The following is a 14,880-nucleotide window of genomic DNA, read 5'->3' as shown; positions in this document are numbered from 1 at the left end:
TATACACCGCTGTTACGAACACCGCAGGCGATTAATATTAGTGACGGGTAACACTAAAAAACACTCCGCCATTTTAAAATGGCCGCCATGACATGAACGGAGCGACAATAAAAGACTCAAGATATTCGCTTTTAAAATACACTTGAGGGTGTTCATTCTTAACGATAGCAAGAATAATAACTATTTTTTCTTTGTGAGATGTCAGGGCCTCGAATAACGCGTAAAGTTACGGTAGAAGTGAGTAAGAAGGTTACTGAGGTGGGAAGCGTGCCTTCGTCTGTCGTGCAGCCGTCATCGTCTTCTTCTTCATACAACCCAAGAAGAAGCGTATTTGAACGGTTAGGACCTGGAGCTGTTGACGTAAGTTTTTCCCTTAATACTGTTAATACGCTGTTTTAATAAAACGTGTCAAACAAATGCTTTACATTGGTTTATAGAACACAAGGACTTTGCATAAGTTTTAACACCTTTTGTTATCACGTTGAAAAACAATAACATACATGATTTTTCTGATGAATTTTCTTTTTCCTGAGGTTTTGTTTCCCGTTTTCCTTTATTTACTTTTCCTGGGCATATTTTTAAATTGATGTTTTTTTATTCTTATCAGATTTACATGTATGTGCTAAAAGAAATCCTTAAATAGTTTTCTTACCATGGATGCATTCATTCTATGATTGACTGTTTACCCATATTTTTTAATAGCCTTAAAGGCCAGTTTTCTGCAATAATGATTTTTTAAACTGGAGGTTGATTTGTTGCCGGTAATGGTGGTGCTGCTGTTGCTGTTGTTATATTGATTGCAATTCTTGGGTTGCACGTTAATTCATAGCAGTCATGTTGGTTGACAATACAAAGCATTCCTCATTAAGCTTCTCTTGTTACCAAGACCAAGACCACACAAGATGGGGGCTGTTTCATTCTTATTTATATATCCGGGGATGAATTTTGAGTTATGTGGCTGCATCCCAATAATACTTGTGCTGCTTGTTACTGACAAGTGTTGTAACTGGTTACGTAACGGCAGGTGTCCTCAGGGAAATAACTGTAAATTTCTCCATGTTATGATTAGCCCATCCTCATACCAAAGCAAATAATTCCTCATACTGTTGGTTAGGGATAGATATGTTACCATCTGGGTTCTTTCTTTGCTTAACAGCGTAGCAAGACACGTGAGAGCTATCCACCTGACAAGTGTCGTAACTGGTTACGTGACGGCAGGTGTCCTTATGGAAATAACTGTAAATTCCTCCATGGTCCATATTCAGACCAAAAGCCCAGGTCTAAGAGTGTCAGGAGTATAGTGTCAAGTGGATCTAAAGATAGGTGGGTGATTTACTTCATTATTGAAGCCATTGACTACTGTTCGTCCCTCTTCTACTCTACCTCTACTCCCCTTTCCTCCCCTCCCTCTCTTCCCTGTATTCCCTCATCTTTCACTTATTCCTGGTACCTCCCCTCTATCCACTGTCCTTTCCCTCTCCTTCCCACTCTCCTCTTCTCCTCTATCGTGCTCCTCTAGTCCCTACTCTAATCATCCACTCCATCTTCCCTCCTCTCCTTACCCTTCCTAAACATATTTGAAATGAAAATAACAAAAACATAAACTTCTTTTACTCATTTTTTTTATATCTCCCTGATTCAAACTGGTTCTTGGATGATGAAGACATGAAGATTCAGGTAAGATTATATATTACCACCTCCCCAGCTTTCCCACTTATCCAAATATGTCATTCTGAAGTTCAAAGGAAGACCCAGTAATATAGTGTGCAAGATTGTGGGGCTGAATTTAGAACACACAATGAAACCATCCTTAGTGTTTGTGCTTGGCCACATAATTGAATGCATAACCCACAAGGGAATAAATAAACTAATAACTCCTCATGATTTTAAGCTGTACATTAAATCTAGGTATTATGACAAGCAATCCATCAAGACCCTGAACATTTGTATTTTAAGTCAAATGTAATTGAGTTCCTGCCACAGAATCTAGAAGAGTTGTCTGCCTTTTCTTCATTTATCTCTTTTTCACTTTGGCGTTTCTCTTTTTTTTTCTGTTCCAGATGAAAAAACACAAACGTACCACTCAAGGAGTCAAGACAGTATTGAGTATGATGAAGAAGATGAAGAACAAGAACAGATCAAAAAGAAAAAGAGACACAAGTCAGAAGAAGATCTGTCAGACTCAGCAACCAAGAAAACAACTAAATCAAAGAAAAAACACAAAGAGGAAACAGATGCTGAAGGTGAGGGTTTATTGATGAAAAGGGTCCTCAAAAATTTCATAAACTACAGTACCTTCCCAATTTATGGACAGTTACTTAAACTGGGATGAATCAACTGATCAGCCTAGAGGTTGTTCCAGTGTTTAACTTGTGAGTTAGCCGTGCCCTGACTTAGATCAGGCCAGAGGTTGTTTCAGGGTTTGATCTATAAGTTAGCCGTGCCCTGACTTAGATCAACCCAGAGGTTGTTTCAGGGTTCAATCTGTGAGTTAACCGTGCCCTGACATAGATCAGCCCAGAGGGTATTTCAGGGTTTGATCTGTGAGTTAGCGGTGCCCTGATTTTGATAAGCCCAGAGGTTGTTTCAGGGTTTGATCTGTGAGTTAGCCATGCCCTGACTTTGATCAGCCGAGAGGTTGTTTCAGGGTTTGATCTGTGAGTTAGCCATGCCCTGAATTTGATCAGCCCAGAGTTTGTTTTACAGGTTTGATAAATAAAGGTAATATAGAGTTCTTTAGGCAAATAAAATTTCAATGTTTTTCTTGTTTTGTCTCAGATGAGGATCGAAAAGCGAAACGAAAACGCAAGACCCACAAAAAGCGTGATTCCAGTCCCAAATCCAAACACCGCAGTCCAAAAGAAGACGAGAAGGACTGGGACACCAAGGCAAGCCTGCTGAAGGACTTTGAGCAGCAAATGAAAGATGCAGAGAACTGGGAAGACCAGGGTGGCGAACTGGATTATGATCGACAGTTAGAGCTTGAAAGGCGTCGGCAAGACTTACAGAGGCAGCTTGCTTTGATGGATGAAGAAGACGCTGCCGCTAGCGCCGAGGATACAGTTCATTTTAAAGAGAATGAGAAGGAGGAGGAGCCGAAGAAGGTACCAATAGTTCACAGCAGGCTGCATCCTGAACCATCAGCTGGGACTCCCTCCGATGATGGGACTGTACCGCAGCTGACAACCACTAAAAAGAAGAAAAAGAAGAAACTTGATTCGGAGGGCGAGGGAACGAAGACGAAGAAAAAGAAGGAAGCTTCACCAAGGAAGAAAGACGAATCAAAGCGCAAGGTAGTAGCTAGGTCAGACGAGGATGTTCCGGTGATAAAGGAGATCTCTCCAAACCCAGAGATAGTAAAGAAAGAAAGCACGGGTTATGTCGGCTCAAGTGATGACACAGAGTTGTTAGAGCATCATAAAACCAAGAAGAAAGTCAGGAAGACTTCGAAGTCATCTGGTGTCCGGGGTAGGGAGAAACACACACCAGAGCCTTACCCGGAGGCTAGTCCCCCACGGGAGCGCGTTGAACAGCCTGTTCGTAAGCGGCCAGAGGAAGAAGAGTATAGGCGTCAGGGGGGGTTAAGCCCTCAGTTGAAGCCCACCAGGGAGAAACGGAAAAGTGAGTCTGACGACCTCGTTACTCGACGCACTGAAGAAGGGCGTTCCCGCAAATCACGTGATACTGCGGAGTACTACCCCTCCCCTGATGAACATGAAGATAATCGAAAAGTACGCTCAAAGGTTGTTGGGCATGCACGAATATCCCTTTCAAACGAGAGGCAGCGTGCAGAGGAAGAAAGGTCTGACGGTAGAGCTGGCAGGAGGGAGACTGAAGAAAGGGTTACTTCACGGGGTCCTCGGTCACCATCCTCTCCAGGACATGTCAAGAGGGAAGACGAAAGGTATGTCTACGAGGACGCGGCAGAGGAACCTAAAAGAAAACGGCCCACTCGTGCTCGTAGCCCTGTTCGTGAACCAGCACGCGAAGATGCTGGGTATAAAAAAGAAGGTACGGACAGGGATCGTGGAAGACACGAGGATCCTCATGGAAGAGGCCCACGTACTCCACCTGACAATGAGGACCACTTCAGTCCACCTCCGAACCAAGCTGAAGCTACCCGCAGCAACCGATTCTCCGAACGAGAGAAAGATTTACCTCGACGCGAACGAGACATGAGTAGGGAAAGGGGACAACCTAATGATCAAGGAGATCCGAGGTACCCCGATAGAGGAGGGCGAGTTCATCCAGACAGTGACTTCGAAAGGCGAAGACCACGAGATGAAGAGGTCTCAAGAAGTCGAAGACAACCCCTTAAACCTGAAGAGTACCCAAGAGGCCGACCACAAGACGACGATCATCCGAGATACCGAGGACGTGACGAAGACTTTCCGAAAGACACCCGAGATGTCGAATTCCTTCGCCATCGTGAAGGACGGGAAGGGCGAGACGATGACTTTCAAAGACCGAAATACCGAGAAGACAAACCCGAAGAGTACCCTCCGAGATCCCGGGCCCGAGGGGAACGGGACGAAGGAGAATTCGTGCGAGGAAGAGGAAGGGATGACCGTGGGGATGAGGGTAGGGGACGCCCACCGCCAAGAGATGTACAACGAAGACTACATGATGAACTGGAGGGTAACGAACGGGATTTGCGCGATGAACGAGGAAGAGCAAGACCGGAAGGATATATAGACAGGTAAGAAACTACTTCATGTTCTTTGCATCTTGTCTTGCAATTTTGTTTCGCGATGAATAAACAGTGCGTTGTAGTTGCACCGGCAGGGTATATTACACCAGGCAATGTTTCATGCAACTTGTGTCATACATTAGACTGTAATGGTCTAGGGCGATAAGCTAAGAGCATCCGACTCGACTGAGTTAAGAGGGAAAAGAGTGACTGTTAACAATCTTGCGCTAAACGATTTTACCCGCGATGAATTAGCATTGGCTGTTATTACGAATCGTTCCAAGAGGGGTGTTACACTAGACATTGCATTGCAATTTGCTTTCGAAAAGTAGAACTCAGTTCTACTACTCGTAACGGTTGCGGCAACAAAATGGCGAGAAAAGTGGTAAGTAATTGTCCAGCGTAAAATCACCTTCAAAATTGCTGTTTACTACAGATGTTTCCCTTTTCAGACCATTTATTTATTTTCCATTTTTTCATTTTTCATCAAGCCGTAGTCGAGAAAGACCGGACGACAGAGCACGAGATCCACGCTATACACCAGAACATTTCCGCCGCCCGTCACCATCACAGGGCCCTCCTAGAGGGAGGTCTCCCCCTCATCGTTACGACGACCGGCGTCGAATCGATGATGGCTACCGTGGTGGACCTGGAAGCAGAGATGCGCCAGTTGGTAGAGGACGTGGGTATGCCGACAGAGGGAGAGGGGAGTACTCATCTCCTTATGATAGCAGGGGTAGGGCTATGGATACACGGAGAAGAACACCTCCTCTTGGTCCGAGGTCTTCCTTTCAAGACAGGGACAGAGGTCCACCAAGAGGCAGGGACATGCCTGCAGGAAGAGGTAATGTTCGGTATCGCTTTGTGTAGTTGATTAGTTATATATTTATAGTTTTGTTTGTCCATCTGTATCAGTTTTAAACAACGCAGGCGTTTTTCTATTTCTTTCCTGTGTGACAGTTTTGTCTGTCTCTGTTGCAAGCGCTCAGCGTTTGTTCTCCTAACACGTCTTGGTTCGTCCGTCAGTTCCCGTGTATTTCTTCGTTTATCTATCCCTTAGTTTCAATTTTTATTTTCCTTCTCTCTTTCCCTGTCCTTGTGGCCTCTTCTCCTTGGTTCATCGTCTGTCTTTTCATTTGCCTCTCCATTATGTTTGTTTTTCATTTTTCGTCTCTTTTCTGCTTTATTCCCAAGAAAGAGGATACGCGGACAAAACAAGGCCACCACCAAGTGACAGATACCGCGACACAGGTGCACCATGGGAACGACGCGCAGATCGCGACTACCGAGACCACCGGAAACCTTTCGTGGAACCCGGCATCCGGGACAGACACCCGCGGGACTCATCCCCACCTCAGCAAGGGTTCCGGGATCAGAGGCCCTGGGAAGAAAGGGATAGAAGAGGGAGCCCCCTTCGAGGTGGAAACATTCCTCCACAAGAACGTCGACCTCCTTTCGATGCTGAACATGATGTAAGGGGAAGACCGGAACCTCGGGAACGGCGTTCATTGGAACCACGTGGACCAGAAGGTTGGGAATACGGGGAAGACGTTAATAAACGGTAGGTGGAAATTTCCTCCTAGCCAATCCTTCCTTCCTTCCTCTCTTTTTCTCTGTTTTCTTTCTTGTTCTCCTCCTCCCATTTATCCTTCCATTTATCCTTCCATTATCTCTTTCCCATCTATTCATTCTTCCACCCTCTTGTAAAAAATATAATCGTTTTGGCTTTCCATCTTTTCAGTAAGCGTCCTCGTCCCACCACTGCAGTATCCTCAAGACCAGGTTCACCGTTCGAGTCCAAAAAACTAAGAGAGCAGTCACCTGCAGACTTTAACGCGGATCCCTCTTTAGCTGACATCCCAGCAGCACCTGAAGAACCTATACGAACGAAGAAAACAGCCGTCACTACGAAGAAGATCAAGAAAAAGAAACTGGGAAAGAAAGAAGGAAAAACAGCCAAGGTGGGTGTTGTGAGCGACGGAAGTATAGAACCTACAGCTGGTGGTGTCGAAGAAGGCAAGATTATCAAAGTGGAGAAGAAACAGAAGAAAGAAAAGAAAATGAAAGGAGGGAAGAAGAAGAAGAAGGTTGTTGTAGCTGCTGTGGCTTTGGGAGACACGGTTACAGCGACAGCAGCAGTTGAAGAGCCTGGCATGGCTAAACAGGTCGCGCCAGAGACAACAAAAGCAACAGCAGCACCGAAGTTGGGGAAGAAGAGAAAACAAGCTGTTGCTTTGGAGGGTGAACAACCAGTCGAGAACGACGCGGAGAAACCCAAAAAGAAAAAGAAAAAGAAATATCAACCAGAAGTCGTAGTTCAACCTTGGGCCGACCTGGAGGAGGAAGACGAAGTGACGATGGAGGAGAAAAAAGTACAAGAAGACAAAGAAACCAAAGAAGATGATCAAGATAGAGAGGATAAACCATTGACAACAGAGAAGAGCGCAGATGAAATGTTTAGTGATTGGAGTGACGGTGACAGTCCTTTAGGTGATGATAACTGGATCGATGAAAATGAACAGATGTCTCCCTCCGAGAAGAAGATAGACGACGACGTTTCTTCTGCACCAGCAGCGCCTGCCAAGTCTTCTCCATCATCGGAGGACAGGGGTCCCTCGTTTGATGACGTGTACGACCCTATCAGTGATGATGAGTTCGAGGCAATGTACACGCAGAGTGACGAGGAGGAGGAGAAAAAAGAGCAAAAGGGCAGTAACAAGGGTTTGGGTATTGAGGAAGTGGATTGGAGTTCGTTGGGGATATCACTACAACCAGAGAAAGGTATGACAACATTTTTGTCCAAGTTTAATAGAAAGCACTAAATTGACAACCTACGTTTTGTGAGGGAAAAGCCTTTCGAGGCATACCAATTTCAGATATGTACCCTATAAGCCATTCCGAGGTTGAGGAAAAACCGGGTCGAGTTGGCATTGCATTGTGGGACTGTTTTGGGGGTACATCTTTCCAAGATGGCGTCTATTTCGTCCCCTAAGACATTTCCACAAAGCACTTCAATGCCAACTTCATTCAGTCTTTTTTACGACCTTGGAATGGGTAATAGCATAGATTTAGCAGCTCGTGTGTTTCTTAGCTTCGTTTGTTGGTTCTTTCCTGTGCTTCGAGGGTTTTCCGGATTCACCGGTTTTAGTGGAAGAAGAGCGACTCTGTGGAATCCACTGTTAATCCCATTACTTATTTATTATTTACCTATTATTTCTTTTACTTCTAACTTTTTACAGAGAAAGAACCTGGATCACATTTAGAAAAATTCACCCCAGGTCAAGTGTTCTCTCGTATTGGAATATCCCCAAACCTAGCTGGTCAGCGTTTGACGCAACTCGTACAAGAAGCATGCGCGAAGAATAAAACTGATACGACAAACAAACAAGAGACTGGAAACGAACTCTCTATCCCAGAGGAGGGACCTAAATGTATTGGTGCTTTTGTGGCCGCCGCAGCGGCGAAAAGACGCGAGCGCGAAGCATTAGTGGGTAATCTTGGGCCATGTCGACGTGCTTTGTGCGCGCGCAGAGATTTGTCGATCAGAAAGCAGCTTGGAAGATCTTCGAAGGTAAATATATGCGATAGTAATAATTATCATCGCTATCATCAGTAGCTTGTGCTGATGAAGGCGCGAGTAGTTGTAGTCTAAACCTGTAATTAACAAAAAATATATGTTTTTATTATATAGATATCGATGAAATACCAGGTTTTCTCTAGTGTCGAAAACTTGATATCTTTCACCAGTGGAAGATACCTTATCTTTCACACGTGAAGATATCGCTGTTGAATCGGCTTGCTATTTTAATAAAGAATTTTTGAGCTTTTGTTTTTGAGCTCGTGTTCAATTTAGATATCTCACTCGTGAGATATCAATTGAACACTCGAAGATAAAATTCGTATCTCCGCACGCCCATGTAATACCCTCAATATACAACATTAGCAAAAAATGTAGTAACGAATATACCATCAAAAACAGCAGCAAAAACAACAGCAGCCACACAGCACCAGCAGCAGCAACAACAGCAATACAAAACACCAAAGAAACACTAACAATCTTTGACAATAGTCATGACTAAGATTTTCCTTTTTTTCTCCCGTTTAGTTTGATAAAGTAGCTCTGTTTGCCGCATCACAGTCCACCCCAGTAGGACCCCCAGTGGATAACGAACTGTTTCAGATGAGTGTTGCACTCTACAACAAAGACTCTACGAACACTGAAATAAGCACCAGGGTTATCCCTTCTAAAGTCGGCTCCATTCTACTTACACAGGCCTAGTTGATTAGATCATTAGTTAATATATCATATCACACTCTGAATGACGTCACAAAAGACGTGTGTTATTATGACACAGGAAGCCCGGTCGGGTGAAGTACTGCAAAAGATATGCGACTTATTTTAAAGCTCTCGACAACTTCATTTAAATATAGTGGTAATATAATGGTTGTCGTATGAGTGGGAAACGTACGGTACTGACTTAAGGCTACAAAATTTGCTTCCCACTCATACAAAAACCGTGCACTTTATTACTATCAAATGAATGAAAAAATTTGTATATTTCTTTATTAACATTGCCACAATCAAACTAAAAATCTACTTAACTCTAATATGAACCAAAATATCTAACGCGTCCCGGCGAAACCTCGGGCAATCAGTCGGTCTTGTGGACAACAAAATCACAGGCCTCTCTAAGTTCGAGTTTGGTGAAGTTTGAAAAAAATTGGACACTGATAGCGCAGTTATGACGTTATTCTGAAATTCGATTTGCGTAAAGTAACCAAGGCTATTTATTCCATTCAAGAATTAGAATTATCTGCTGTTGTCCTATTTTCGCAGTTTTTGCGCTTCATTTTACTTGTACAGCAAACTACGAGGCTCAAGCAACGGATTGTTCTCTGGTCAGCAGTAGCCTTGCTTGAGAACAGCCGCGCGCAATTCTAGTGTGTTGTTTGTAGCGTCTTCGTTTCTTCTGGTTGCGCCTGTCCCACATGTAGACCAACAGCACGGGTCCAATAACTAGTAATAAAGATAGATACGAAAATGCCAGTAGAAGTGCAGCGGAGGGGATTCTTCCTTCTGTTGATTCAACTGCCAGAGCTACTACAGTTGTGTTGACATCTGATAAACAAAGAATCAAATTAATGAAGAGATTTATATATTAGAGTAGGGTCTGCTAACAAAATCGGGCTGTCTTTGAGCGATTTAGTACTGTTATTTATACAGAACGAGATTGGATGTAAATAGTTCACAGCTTTTGAACCGGGCTCTTCTCTTTCATCAAGATTCGGCCGATATAGATAAACACTGGGAACAAGTGAGCGGAACGTATGAGTATAAAGGAGAAATGGTAACAAACTCATGACTACGCGTGCGCGCGTACAAAGACTGCTTACTTTACTGATAGCAGAACTTCACCAGATCTTGTTTTAATATCCTTCCCTCCCTCTCCTCCCAGACTTAGAAAATCGAACGCAGCTTACAAGACTCACCATTTGTGATATTCTTAGGCACGTGTCGTGCGTCATCTTTTTCAAACCATTTCAAATCAACTTTTGGAACACTTGGCTTTGCAGTCCATTCCTTCTCCACCAGTAATGACACAGGTTTCCCGTTCCAATCAGGCGACGAACAGACGTGTTTCTCACTGAAGGTGTCATTGAATACTGTTTCTAGACTGTTGTTGCCGTTATTACCGAATGAAGATTGTATTGTGTTGTTGTTCTCTCGGCTAACAGTACCCGGGAATCCTTCGTCTTCCACCTCTCTCTTCCTCCGTAGTTTTCCGTCACGACTAAAAGGAGACGTAACATTATTTACGCAGCTTTCGTTACAACTAGCTTTCGTTTGGTTAACTTCAATAGTTCCTTTCAATGTAACATTGTTCGCGCAGCTTTCGTTACAACTAGCTTTCGTTTGGTTATCTTCAAGAGTTCCTTTCTGTTCACAGCTGCAATCAGTTGAATTTCTGCCAGGCTCTTTGGAATCTAGCTCTTCTTTCGATTCCTGGCAGTCACTAGCGTTACCATGGCGCTTGTCGTCATGGTTACCACTGCAGTCTTTGATTACATTGCTAGTCTTTGTTTCTTGTGTTCTGTTCTCGTGGTAGCCAATCACAGTGCATAATGCTCTCAACCTGGTGTTCGGGTTTATTGACGTCACGAGGAATGAAGCATTGACCCTGAAGATTATGCGCTGATTCGACGTGAACAGCATCCTTGTAGTCATCTTGTTTTCTTGTCTAAGATTCAGAAAAAAATCTTCCATAAAAGAAAATTGCTTATGTTTTTACTATTATTGCAGGTTCGATTTCTTGTCAAGTAAATTTACATTAGTCGCGTTCATTAACTTGTCACATGACTTGTCACCGTTCTCGCGCATTCTCATCACTTATCCGGCTTGTCGCTGGTCAGTCGCGATTTCATAAATTTAATCTTTAAAGAGGAAGCCTAGATCACAAAGTGGTTTTCACTAGGGTCATCCCTTTACGACACCCATATAATGACTCAACCACTCCTTTTTTGTAATTCATAATTTTTTGTAATGATCATAGATACGTAATAAATGTACACATTTGAACAAGAAAGAAATAAACGTACCAGAGGAAATGACAATAACAAAATGACTACCCCTTTCACAGGACTTTACCTCTACCACCCAATTGACATTGCAGAATATACATTCTCTCTGTACGATTATCTATTTAGTATGACTCTCGCTTACTCACCCATTCTCTATCAGTGACAGGACTTCATCTTCGACGAATAACCCACAGAACTTGACGAACAAACAAACCCTCAACTCATTCTGGTTTGGAATGATTTGTAAGTCAAAGAACAAATCTTGAGGCTTCTGTAGTTCAAACCTTACGACTTCTCCAGGCGACAAAGGAAGGGAAAGTTTGGAATCTCTGTACAAGCTCAGCTGTGCTGTCATCTTAACTGTTGAACAGAAACATTTACTGATTGATCAATATTTATTGAGAAATTGTTGTTGCAAACTTTATTCCGTGGGGGGAGGGGAGTAATCAATAGTACGAAGGGGGATGGGGTAAATTATTAAGAGGTCAAATGATGGCTTTATTTTTCCTGCCGTGCTTAAGAGCGATAAAGTGCGCGAATCATAAGGCATTGGAAGGTCTTGGTAGAAAGGTGAAAAGCGCTGTACACAGGCTACCTTTAGTTGGTCGAAGATTGGCTCAAATGGCATCAACTTTAAACCAATCAAAAAGCGAGAAAGCGCAAAGCAATACATCATAGTTCAGAATGTCAAAAGCCACTGGAAAGTCATATAACACCGTTCGTCTCCAAATCTAACTAAACTATGATAGAGATCAATATCGACTTACTTGAATCGCTCCATTCCTCAGAGTCACCACTGGGTTTGGTCTCGTAGACACACGTAACTTTAATACTCGGGCTAACTCCTTGAACCACGTTATCAAAAGCATAATATCCACCGATGTTAACCAGGCGCGTCTGACATCCATATAAGGGAGCTTTGAAGGTCACGTGGGACGAGTTCGTGGATGGCTGGCACGATGAACTTCGTAGGTACAGCACAGACATGTTGACGCCTGGGAAGGACTCGCGTAGAAGGGATATCTCGATGTGTGTTGGAAAACATGATATTGACACGCCTATCACCTTTGATTCTAAGACCATCAATAGAAAAATATGCGAGCTTTGATTAGGATTTCTCAGAGAAGCCCGAGTAAACTGGATATAGATATTCAAGTTTGCAAAGTTATGGGAAGCCAGAGTAAACGCGTGAAAGCCTAGCGGCCATTAAGTTTTCTACAATAGGCGGGATGGATGAATGAATAAATGATTGAATGAATAAATGAATCGTCCTTGTTCTACGAAAATAGCTAGTCAACAAATCTGTGCCCCTCAAAATTCCAGATGTGACGCAGGCTACTCATTCCACGATCAAATTGCAATTTAGAAGCGGATTTTTCCACAAAACAATATCATCTATATGACCGTGAAATATTGACATTAACACAATAGCTCATTTCTCACATTGCGAGCACGTGAAATTTCATGCTGCCTCATGGGAGTTTATGAAATACATGCATAAAACACAAATAGTTGAAGCCAACTCAATGCGCAGGGAACAGTTCTCCTCTAGCTACAGTTTACCAAATCGTCTAATGACTGGTTTATCGTTACCTGAGGTATTCACTGGCCTAACCATCCAGAGCCCCAAAACCACAAAGGTAAGAAATCCTGTTATCATCTTGAAGAGTCTTCAAAAGCAAACATTTTGAATCCAAGCTAAGTGGTATACGAGCGGAATGCGATTAATGCAGACGATTGAACTTAACACCATCGCGCGTAGCTCATGGTCTAATGAGATCCTTGGTATTGTATCAATCAGTTCATTAGCTCTACTTGTTGAAATTTAAGATATTATTTGACACTTTCACTTGATTTCGAGGCTTTATCATACAAAAGAATAGATATATGATAATGTTTGGTAATGTACGATATGCAGCAAAGAAAGAGAGAAATAAGAAAGAAAAAAGGAAAGGAAAGGAAAGAAAAGAAAAGGAAAGGAAAGGAAAGGAAAGGAAAGGAAAGGAAAGGAAAGGAAAGGAAAGGAAAGGAAAGGAAAGGAAAGGAAAGGAAAATTACGAAAGAAAAACAATCTAAAACACATGGACATTTTTATCCCGTTGAGCCCGCAGTTTTTACCTAACCGCTGACCCTTTGCTGTTTTTGTAATGAAGGGACGGGAGGGTGAACTAACTAACACAGCAGGGGCGCAAGAACAGGCGAGACTTCAATTAAATCACGTTTGTACCTTGACAAGTACAAAGGATGAGTACCACGTTCAATTACATTGCGTTAAAACGGCTCAAAAATATAAAATTCCTTCTTAAATTGCTTCATAAACATTCCAGCCTTAGTCACTTCATTTGCGCCCAAGTAATGAAATTTTTATAACTTATTTCAGTTACGTAGTCTATTATCTTCCCTATCGGCATATCGCGGTGAAATCTAAGATAAACATTAGTTGTAATAGTTGAGTTCAGCAGCAGTTTTTAAGGCTGTACAATTGAATCGTACTCAATATTTCATCAAGTCTCTTTCAATCCAACTCTAAATTGTAGACTAAAAAGGATATTCCATGAAATTTACATCAAATTATGTTTTGCCTGGCTTTTCGTTAGGTCACGTGACGGGACAATTTTTTCATCAATTAGCAGAACAGTTTGCCTAAACCGACTGTAAAGATCTAATCCGGCATTCTGTCGACCGACATCAACAAGAGATACCCCGTTAAGAAATGATATATAGTCATTTATTATTAATTATTCTCACTCATTTTCTATTCTCTGGGTTCAACATTTCAGTACTGTCTGTTTCTCTTAGATTTGCTATAGTCAACGAACGTAAGAGAAGCACTTTGTTAGTTGTCGTCAAATTCTTTGGAAAAGCTGTGGAATGGTCGAATAGTGAAAAAGGTACTGAATATTCTGCATGAGAATTCGACAATTTCATTCACGTGTTTTCAAGAACGGCCTATTTTTAATTTTCTAGCAAAAAAATGCATCGATTAAATTTCCTTGCAACAACTTGTATCCAGATAAAATTGCAACCTTATTGAATTCATTCTTTCCTTTTTCGATATAGCTCTCGTACAATAAGGTATCTCTTAGAGCAATTTCAGATCTAAGATTTCTAAACTTCTAAGCAAAACAATGGTGACACTTTTCATCGTTTGATGCGGCACTTTCTGTTCATTGATGTACGTATTTGTCTCCGTATTTGTCAAGATTTGCTATGATTTGAATCAACTTCATTGAGTCAACTCTAAAGCCACCGGTGTTTTTTAGTATTTAGATTTTGGATATCAAATTATTGGTACTTTTCCTGCAGTTTTCTCGGGATATACATCCTGTACCAGATTTTTAAAAGGATCCACTTGACATTTCTTTAAATGTACTTTATTAAGGTAGTTTAATTTAATTTTTCAAATGATCAAGATTTTCTGGTGCTATCTGCTGCCCAGCACGGCCAGTCGTATGAATCATTCCGGAGTTTAAGAATATAAAAACAATAACGCGTGATTCATCCACATCCACCCTTAATTCCATCCATCTTATCCTATTTATTCATCCATCCATCCATCCATTTGTCCATCCATCCATCCATCCATCCACCCATCCGCCTCTTCTCTCTAT

The 14,880-nt window shown here is 42.2% G+C and overlaps 2 protein-coding genes across 2 annotated transcripts; one reads left to right on the top strand and one right to left on the bottom strand.

The window, feature by feature from the left end:
* Nucleotides 1–72: 72 nt before the first annotated feature.
* LOC116292095 (uncharacterized) lies at nt 73–9,737 on the top strand. The gene is made up of 10 exons (XM_031699343.2): nt 73–360; nt 1,157–1,323; nt 1,664–1,677; nt 2,061–2,243; nt 2,779–4,699; nt 5,182–5,534; nt 5,885–6,251; nt 6,432–7,471; nt 7,930–8,261; nt 8,796–9,737. Exons 1-10 carry the CDS (start codon nt 199–201, stop codon nt 8,967–8,969), a joined length of 4,713 nt encoding a protein of 1,570 aa, XP_031555203.2. The 5' UTR covers nt 73–198; the 3' UTR covers nt 8,970–9,737.
* Nucleotides 9,485–13,124, bottom strand: LOC116292098 (uncharacterized). The gene is made up of 4 exons (XM_089026729.1): nt 12,037–13,124; nt 11,416–11,629; nt 10,181–10,929; nt 9,485–9,809 (listed from the first exon to the last, which is right to left on the bottom strand). The coding sequence occupies exons 1-4, from the start codon at nt 12,350–12,352 to the stop codon at nt 9,568–9,570; spliced, it is 1,521 nt and encodes a 506-aa protein (XP_088882855.1). The 5' UTR covers nt 12,353–13,124; the 3' UTR covers nt 9,485–9,567.
* Nucleotides 13,125–14,880: the final 1,756 nt, after the last annotated feature.

Source organism: Actinia tenebrosa, unplaced genomic scaffold (assembly GCF_029948245.1).
Source record: "Actinia tenebrosa isolate PJP-AT-01 unplaced genomic scaffold, QUT_ActTen_1.0 PGA_scaffold0__85_contigs__length_37466705, whole genome shotgun sequence".
In the NCBI taxonomy this organism is placed as follows: domain Eukaryota; kingdom Metazoa; phylum Cnidaria; class Anthozoa; order Actiniaria; family Actiniidae; genus Actinia; species Actinia tenebrosa.
This window is presented reverse-complemented; position numbering and strand designations above follow the sequence as displayed.

Bases quoted from the DNA above. Each gene is read 5' to 3' on its own strand.
- LOC116292095 (XM_031699343.2), top strand. From the start codon at position 199: ATGTCAGGGCCTCGAATAACGCGTAAAGTTACGGTAGAAGTGAGTAAG. The intron at 361-1,156 runs GTAAGTTTTTCC...TTTGCTTAACAG, and splicing joins TAGGACCTGGAGCTGTTGAC to CGTAGCAAGACACGTGAGAG. The intron at 7,472-7,929 runs GTATGACAACAT...AACTTTTTACAG, and splicing joins ATCACTACAACCAGAGAAAG to AGAAAGAACCTGGATCACAT.
- LOC116292098 (XM_089026729.1), bottom strand. From the start codon at position 12,352: ATGGTCTTAGAATCAAAGGTGATAGGCGTGTCAATATCATGTTTTCCA. The intron at 10,930-11,415 runs GTGAGTAAGCGA...TCTGAATCTTAG, and splicing joins CTGTCACTGATAGAGAATGG to ACAAGAAAACAAGATGACTA. The intron at 9,810-10,180 runs GTGAGTCTTGTA...TTTGTTTATCAG, and splicing joins GCCTAAGAATATCACAAATG to ATGTCAACACAACTGTAGTA.